This window comes from Galeopterus variegatus, unplaced genomic scaffold (genome assembly GCF_000696425.1).
Source record: "Galeopterus variegatus unplaced genomic scaffold, G_variegatus-3.0.2 Scaffold5748, whole genome shotgun sequence".
Classification (NCBI taxonomy): domain Eukaryota; kingdom Metazoa; phylum Chordata; class Mammalia; order Dermoptera; family Cynocephalidae; genus Galeopterus; species Galeopterus variegatus.
Window position 1 is genome coordinate 17,377 of NW_007731859.1, and position 9,020 is coordinate 26,396.

At 50.8% G+C, this 9,020-nt stretch overlaps 1 protein-coding gene across 1 annotated transcript in view; it reads right to left on the minus strand.

Moving 5' to 3' along the window:
• LOC103605336 (RIB43A-like with coiled-coils protein 2) overlaps nucleotides 1-9,020 on the minus strand; it is a 14,818-nt gene that overhangs the window by 4,771 nt on the left and 1,027 nt on the right. The window contains 2 exon segments of the mRNA XM_008589906.1: nucleotides 1,810-2,037; nucleotides 5,196-5,385. Of these exon segments, the coding sequence (XP_008588128.1) occupies nucleotides 1,810-2,037; nucleotides 5,196-5,385 (418 nt within the window).

Consider the following 9,020-nt stretch of genomic DNA (forward strand, 5'->3'; position numbering starts at 1 on the left):
TCTCTTGCTCTCCCACCACCCCAGGGACCCCTGCAGCGAGTCTGTCTTCTGCCATCAATTTTCCGCTCTCTTACTGCATCACTCCTGCTGAATGACAACTATGCTGTTATTTCTACAATCAAAACAAACAAACAAAACTTTCCCTGGACCCCACGTGTCCAATCAGCTACCACCCCCCGTCTCTGCTCCCTTCACAGCAAACGCCTTGAAGTGTTGGGCATTTGCCATCTCCCCTTCCTTCCTGCCTGTTCTCTCTTAGGCCCATTAGATGGGCTGTTGTCCCCACTCCTCTACCAAAGTTGTCCCAGCAGCCTGCAGTGACCACCATGGTGCTGGATCAAGCGTTCAGCCTGCTGCTGAACGTTTGGCCCAGGGGTCCCCTTCCTTCCTTCCTTCCCTCCCTCCCTCCCAAACGCTTTCCTCCCGTTGGCCTCCAGGACACCTCCCAGGCTGCTCCTTCTCAGACCCCTATGCTCTTCTCTTTGTTATTGGTGCTGGTGAGGGGGGTCCCAGGACTCAGTCCTCAAATTTCTTTTCCTCTCTACACTCACTCCCTTCATGACCTCATCCAGGGTTGCTACTTTACATATTCCCTGTAGGTGACAACTCCAACATATATGTCTCCAGCCCAGACCTTGTTCTGAATGCCAGGGAATATATCAAGCTGCCTACTGGACTCTACCTGGAGGTTGTGGCAGAAAAAACTATGAGTCCCCCAGTAGCCATTTTTCCTTCTTTCTTAATAAAAGAATTACCACCACTTCACCACTTGGAATAAACACTAAATTTCCCAGCACTCTTTACCGTTAGGAGAAACCTTGTGACTAGCTGTGGTCTGATGAAATGTAGGTGAAAGTCTCCTTAAAATGTTCTTTCCCATCCCTACTTCCTGGTAGCTGGAATATGCATGTGATGGCTGGCACTCAGGCAGCCATCTTGCACTGTGAGGTGACAGCCAGGTGCTAAGGACAGTAGAATATCAGTCAATAACCATAGAGCTGCTATACAATCCCTAGGCTGTTTTCTCAAGGATTTAGTCCACATCCAAGAAATAAAGTTCTATTTTGTTTAAGATCCGTTATTTGTGGTTTTCTGCCACATTCAGCCAAACAAACCTAACAGAAACAAATGTCTAAGGCACATTGCACACTTAACATATCCAAAATTGTACTTGTATTTTCCATTCCATGCCAACCTGCTCCTCCCACCATCTTCCCCATATATGTAAATGTCAATTTCGTCCTTCTAGTGGCTCAGGTCAAAAGGCCTGGAGTCATTCCGACCTCCTCTCTTTCACATCACACCCGCCCTGTAGGCTCTCCCTTCAAAATAGATCCTGGATCTGACCACTTCTCAGCACCCGCACTGCCAGCACTCTGGTCCATGCCCACATCATCTCTCATCGCGACCACTGGCTCTCACTCCTGTCTGAACAGGTCAAGCCTGCTCCTGCCTCAAGGCCTTGGCCCTTGCAGCTCACCCTGCCTGGCTGTCATTTCCCCAGATAGCTGCATGCCTCACTCCCTCCCCTTCTTGGGGTCTTTGCTCCAATGTCGCCCCTCAGTACCACGACCACCCTGTCCCTGCCCAGCACTCTTAATCCCCTTTACTTGTCCTCCTCACTAAGCAGTCCTCACCCCGACACCACATTGTATGTGTTTGGGATTTTCAGGCTCTTGTGGTCTCCCCCCAATGAAAGGGAAACTCTTTGAGGGCAGCTCCCAGGGTGGGGTGTCACGGCCACTCTGATAGATGCCTGTGTGGAAGGCAGGGGTGGCACAGAGGCTGTGAGAGGGGCGGGGCAGGTACCAACTTTTCCTGGACTTGCTGCTTCTGAACAAGGCGGATCTGCTCCAGCTGCTCCTGGGTCATGCCTTTCCAGCGGTTGGGGACCACGCGGTGGGGCCCGAAAGAGCTGGCTGCCTGCTGTGGGTTCTCAGAGAGCAGGTCTCCATGCAGCAGGTTGGAGATCTCGGCCAGGTTGTCCTCTTGTTCTTGTTTTCTCTCTCGTTTTTTCTTTTCTGCTGCCTCCATGGCCTAAGCAGGGGAAGACACTAAGGAAGATGCTCTGAATGGCTCCAGGGGGATTCTGAGGCACAGGCCAGTAACCCTCATGGGGTGGGCCCTTGAGGGAAGTATGCACTAAAAGCAGCAGGGGGTGGGTGGCGGGTTAGACTTGTCAGGCATGGATGTGGGGAGGGCCCTTAGACGCCTGGCTGGCTGAGCACCGCTGGGTAGGTGGGCTGAGCTGAGGGGATTGCTACCTGTTGGACGTGGGCATAAGAGCTTCGAGTCTTGGCACCCATTTGCCAAAGCAGGGAGCTGCCTCCCTGGGTTAGGCTGCCATCCCCACTGGACTTGCCCCTCCCCAGGGCAAGGCTCTGTGACCCTCCTATGGCCCTGGCAACCCCTGGACATCTCTGGGTTGCAAAAAACACGCAACAGAGTGAATCACAACAGTGGTGACTTCTAAAAGGTGGAAAATGCACTGTCACTGCAGTGGTCCTGATGGCTTCGGCTGCAGCCCCCGGTACAAATAAAGTCCTGGTCACATCACTGCTCAGATCTCTGGGGATAGGAGGTGGGGGCCTGGCTGTGTGACCTGCAGCTAGTCACCTCCCCTCTCTGGGCGCAGTCATTTCTCTGTCAAGTCAGGAGAGGGATTAGGAGACATTTACCAGTGTTAAACAGTTCTCCTTAGTAACAAACAGGCAGAGCAGTTTGCAAGGCAATGGCACACCCCAGGAACTCACGGTAGTGTCACATGGCACAGACTTTGCAGCTGGACAGGCCCAAATTCAAATCCTGGACTTGCCACTTAGTAATTGGGCATCCCTAAGAAAGTCAGCCCACCCCTCTGAGCCTGTTTCTTTATCAGTTAAATTGGGTTAATCATGCCTCTCTAGAAGGATTGCCAAACACAGCAACTAATAATAGCACCTAACGTTGCTAGGAATAAAGGTAATGGCTGGCATTTGCTGAGTCCTGAGAATGTGCCAAACTGTTCTAAGCTGTTACGTGTATCACTGAGTTTAGTCCCCACTCCCACCTTACGCGCGAGTGGGAGAGCCGTTCCTGCTGACCATTCAAGATCCCAGTGTTCCTTCTGGGCATGTCCTGCCCACTTAGAGTGAGTGTTGCCACGTGGCTTAGTTCACCAATGAAATGTGAGCAGAGTGGTTGTGCCACTTCTGGGAGGACGCCAGGGTGGGACTGGCCATGTTCCTTGTCTCCTGTGCTGCCAGAATCTGCTAGCTGGCAGCTGCCGCGTGCCAGGGCCTGGGCTCCACGGTGCAGATGACGAGGAGAGGCCCCAGAGCCAGCGTGCGACGGATGGGCAGCATGAGCCGAACCTCTCCTGTGTGTTGTAAGCCACGAGAGTTGGGGGTGTTTCTTACCCCAGCAGGAGTTAGCTTGTTCTCACTGGCACGGGTGGGTGGTATCAGTATCCTCATTCCACACATGAGAAAACAGAGGCCCGTGAGTGGTTGCCCACGGCTGCAGGGAAGAGCCTGGCCTCGCACCCATGCAGTCGGGCTCCAGAGCCTGCACGCTACCCCTTGACACTTGCGCAGTGCCTCTCTGATGAAATGGGCACCCGTGCCGAGAACTGGAGGCCCTCACGTGTGTGTCCCCCCTGCTGAATTGGACTGACCTGCGTGGAATTTTCTCCTGAGGCTAGTTATCTAGAGCCTGGTATTAAAATCCCAGGCTAATAAACACAGCCTAATTCTAGTTAGCAACACAGCTGCAAAGGCCAAAGGACAGTTTTCCACATGGAGATGCGTTTGTGATGGCGCTGCCTTGAGGCATCACGTGAGGGCTGGGGGCTCTGAAAGTACCGGGTACATTGTAGATGCTCATTAAAAATTGTATGGAGTGAATGAATGAATGAATCAATGAGGCAACATGGTTTAGCAAAAACCACACCAAGTGCCCAGTAGGAAGGGGCCAATAAACAACTTTTGAACTAAGTGGACAGGTGAACGGTGAGTGAACGGATGACCTGCCCATAGAGGACTCATTGTCAAGAGCCCCATTTTGCTATTAAGTTGCTGTGTGGCCTCAAGCGAACGGCTGCCCTTCTTTGGGCTCCCTCTGTACAATGACGAGTAAGGATCAGGTGGCCTGTAAGACCCCTGGCGGCTTGCTGGTCGGTGACTTTGGGCTCTGGGTGTCTTGTTTTACCCTTCAGTTCTCACCATCACCAGCATTTTGCCCGCCGTGCTCCTCTCCCCGCTGCTGAAATCCAGCATTCTCTGGTCTCTGGTCCAGCCTCTCCAGGAATTTTGATCACACGCCCCCATCACAAGAACATTTTTGAGCTTCTGTCTCCAATATATGTAGTCCACATGTGCTACTACTATACCATAAATATAGCCTGTGCTTTACAAGTTACACACGAACACAGGAATTTTAAATGATGGGGTAAAAAATAAATATGAAGCCAAGTTCTAACATTTTCTTCCTGCTCTCCAACAGACCGCCTTGAACACTCTTCTTTGGAAACCACAGTCCTAGCCACCCAGCTAATCTCACAAACTCACCCAGGACAAACCCCCATCCACCCAGGAAATATAATTGCATCTGAAAAGAAAACCTGGGGGGCAGGGGTCTAATTTCTAAAAGGAATAGAGAACGTAAAGCACCTTAAAGCTGAACTGAAAGCTGAAGGCGAGGGGAGTGTTTGTGAGGAGGGTGGACAGAATTTACATAGGAGGAGGGAGCTGTCAGGAGACCCTCCAAGTCCGTGCCAATCTTCCCCTCCCCCTCCTCACGGTCATTGCTCCTGTTAAGGAGCACCTATGTGCCTGCTCAGGTGAAGAGGAACTCTGAGAGGTGTGGAGGCGAACTGGCGCCAGTTCCAGGCATCACAGCCGTGCCAGGTGGTGGCAGTCTAGGTAGATGTGACTGTCCTCTTGTGGCAGGAGAAGAAACCAGGCTTGGGAAGGTGAGCTCACCTCCCCAGGAGGCATGACTAGTTTTGCAGGTTTCGCTCCCACATTCAGAGCAGAGGGAGAGGGACTGGGTCTCATCCATCTCTGTAACTGGGCAGCCCCTGTCAGGGGCTCCATCAGGGTTGGTGGAGTGACCGAGGAAGTGAGCTGAGCTCAGGACCATGGGGAGGCCGGGAGCTCTGGGAAGCGGCTGTGCTCACCCCTCCAGACGCCATGGCCATGCCTGGGCATATATACTTGGTTCTTGTTGAACTCTTTCACAGCTGCACAAACTGGCTTTCTGGTGGCGCTTTCCAGCTTCTGTAGGTGCCTGGCTGTTTCATCAAACTGCAGCCTTGTCTCTGTGTGGAAGTCCTCTGAAAGGAGGCAAGACTCAATCAGACCCAGTGTGCCCGCCAAGAGCGCCTTCCCACATGTGCAGAGCACCCTGCAGCGTGGTTGTCACACCTTCACCTCTTACCATGTCCCCATCAATAGGGAGGGGAATAACAACAGGACCTGTCTCCGAAGGTTGCTGGGAAAGTTAGGTGACTAATTCAGGTAAAGCTCTTAGATCGGGGCCTGGCACTCAATGAGTGCTAGTGACCACTGCTATGGATTGGTGACGTCTGCTATGGATGAGTGATGCCTGCTGTGGTCCTGGGACAGGTTAGTGGTGTGCCCCTTGCTATGCCCAGTCTATCAGGAGGCAGCTACATCCTTACAGTGGGCCGGGATGGTGGGAGCTCAGAAAAAGGGGCTGCAGAAACCAAACAGGGCTCCACAGAGGAAGCGGTGTCACGTGACAGATATTGTGGAATGGCATTAAGACTTTGCCAGGCCAAGGAGGAGGAGGTGGAGGAGTCTTCAAATGGAGGGTCCAAGCAGCAAAATGTAAAGATTGGGAGTCAAACAGAGCAGGCTTACATCCCAGCCCAGGCATTTCTAACTCTGCCAACTTTGAAGGATCACTTAACCTCTCTGAGCCTCTATGTCCTTACCCTTGAGGCAGAATAACACCTCTTGAAAAGAAAGAAAAAGTCATTGATGAGAAGGTTCTTCCCACGGTGCTTGTGCCCTGTGGGGCTCCTCATTATTGCCAAACACAGAGACTGGACCCTTTACCTTCAATTTCTAGCTCTGCTCACCTTCAGCCTCATCTCTCCCCTTTCATTTGCTCTTCCCCTTTCATATGCATCATTCGACACATAGTGATCAGGGGCCTTACATGGGCCACCTGTTGCCTAGTGGCGAGAGAAGCATAAAGGGTTTTTCCGCCTTCCTGGAATCTACTGTTGAGGAACTGAGATGACAATTAACACATAAACCCCAGAAAAATATATTAATGCAAATTGAGATAGTGCTACAGAGGAACAGCATAGGAGCTAAGAGAGAGAAAGCTGGGAATGCCTGATTTAGATAGGTGGGGGGTGGGGAGTAAGAGATCACTTCTCTAGGAGGAAACGACATTTAAGTTGAGTCCTAAACGACAAAACAATTTGGTCGAGTGCAGGTGCAAAGGTAGTGGGAAATGATTCAGCAGGATCCACAAGTGAGAGAGCCAGAATGGCTGGAACACAGTGAGTGGGGTGAGGGGTGTAAGTCGATGCTGGAGGGTGGGCAGAGGCCCCAGCATGCAGAGCCTGTGGCTATGGGGGGACTTTGCATTTGATTGCATGTGCAGTGGGACATCATGAGAGGGATGGAGGGGGTAGGGGTGACACTGTTCAGCTTGACATTATTTAAAATCGTCTCTCTGACCGCTATGTTGAGAATGTACCAGAGAGGCACAAGAAGGGAAGCAGAAGACAGTTGGAAATGTAGTGGCAGTGGCCCATCCAGATAAGGAAAGGTGGTGGCTCTTATCACAGTGGGGACAGCTGGGATGGGGAGAAGCGGACAGTTCAAACTATATGCAGGAGGGAGAAGGGTCAAGAGTTGAAGTTCGTCCAAAGACAAGGGGGGAGGGTTAAGCATGACCCCAGGTTTCTGTCTGAAGGGAAGGAAGAGCCATTGATGGAGGAGAAAGATGGAAGGAGCAGCAGGTACAAAGGACAAATTCGGGGTTGTTTCCCATATGTTGTGAGATGTCTGATGAGATGTCAAGGAGGCCGTTCAAGGACCAAGTCCAATGCTGAGACAAATGCTTTTGGTCAAAGATGGAAATTTGGACCACCAGAGAGATGGCTGAGGTTTTTAAAGCTCTTCACGAGGATTATGTCAACACATTTTTCTACATTCCAGGAACTAATGGTAGAGCAGTGAACAAAACAAACAAAAATCCTCTGCCTTCACTGAGCTTAGGATATGGCACTGGGGAGAGAGACAGCAAATACATAAGGCATATAGTGTATCAGTGTCAAGGCTGTAGAGAAAAATCAAGCAAGGAAGGAGATAGGGAATGTGGGGGTGGGGTGGGAACTGGGTTTAAAATGGAGGGTCAGAGTAGATGCCCCCGATTAGATGATATTTAAGCAAAGACTTAAAGGAGGAGAAGGGTAAGCCATGCAGATATTTGGGGAAAGATGTTTCTAAACAGCAGGAACAGTAGGTGCAAAGGCCCTAAGGCAGAAGTGAGCCTCACACTCATGTTCTAGGAACAGCAAGGAAGACAGCTGGAAAGAATGGAGTGAGTGGAAGGCAGCATAGTAGGAGATAAGGCCAGGCTGTGAAGGCTTTGTAGGTTCTTTTTTTTTCCTGGCAGCTGGCCGGTGCAGGGATTGAGCCCTGGACTTTGGTGCTATCAGCACCGTGCTCTAACCAACTGAGCTGTCTAGTCAGCAGCCTTGTAGGTTCTTGAAATGAATTTGGCTTTTATTCTGAGTGAAACAGGAAGCCACTGGACGGATTTGAGCAAAGAATCTGACTTTATTTTTAATAGAATCACTCTGGCTACCGGGTTGAGAAGAGACTATAGTGGGTTAAGGGCAAAAGCACAGAGACCAGTTAGAGGCTATTGTAATAATGCAGATGAGAGATGCTGATAACTTAGTCCAGAGGGATAATGATGGAGGTGGCAAAAAGCAGCTGAAATTCAAGGTGATTTGCTGGTAGAGTGGAGGTGTGAGGGAAAGGAAGGAGTCAGATGACTTGGGTTGGGAGCTAGGCAGCTACAAGAATGGAGTTGCCATTGATGGTGGTAGAAGGCCAGGACTGGGGAGGTGAGAGTGTGCCACTGGACTTATACTGACTTTGGCATGTTTATTAGACACCTAGGGACAGTCAGATGGATTCATGAGCCGAATTCAGGGAAGAGTCCAGGTTGAAGTTACAAATTTGGGAAATGATGGCCTCTGGGTGGTGTTTAAAGCTCTGAGTATAGATGAGATCACCCAGGGGAGGAGTTTAGCTGATAGAGGAGAGGCCCAGAGAGCACTGGCGTGCAACCTCAGAAAATGAGGAGGAGCCAACAAAGGAGCTGGGACAGAAAGAGAATCAGCACCTGTATGGAGTTCTGGAAGCCAAATTGCCTAAGTATTTCAAAGAGAAGTGAATTGATTCTCACATGCTGCTGATAGGTTAAAATGAAGACAAAAAACTGACCTTGGATTGGGCAATATGGAGATCACTGGAAAGGTTGGCCAGGCAGTTTCAGAGGAGGTGGGGAGAGCAGATGATTTGTGGAGACATCACTCAGGGAGAGGAGAGTGGGAAAAAAGGAGGTTGAGAGAGACTGAGCTAAGAAGGTTGCAAATTAACACGCAGGGAGGAGCGGCTCATGAGGGCACAGTATACCACTCCTCGTCCCAGCTCCCTGCCTTATGTTCACCGAAGCTCTTTATCATGACGTCATCCGCTGACACACTACCAGCTGGGGCCCCAACACAGACACACACCCAGGAAGTGTTTCCTGCGTGACTGACGTGTGGCTGGGATGTTTCACTCCTGGGGTGCAGGTTCTGACTTCCCTTTCCCCACACAGACAAAGCAGCATATGACTGTGCACATTAGCAGGACTCAAAAAACAAAACAAAAAACCCTGAAAAACCGGGGGGTTGATTGCTGAAGAGAGCACTGAGAGCAATTCATCTCTCCTGTTTCGTTACCTGCACGGTTTTGGTTAATACGAGCATTCTTCCATTC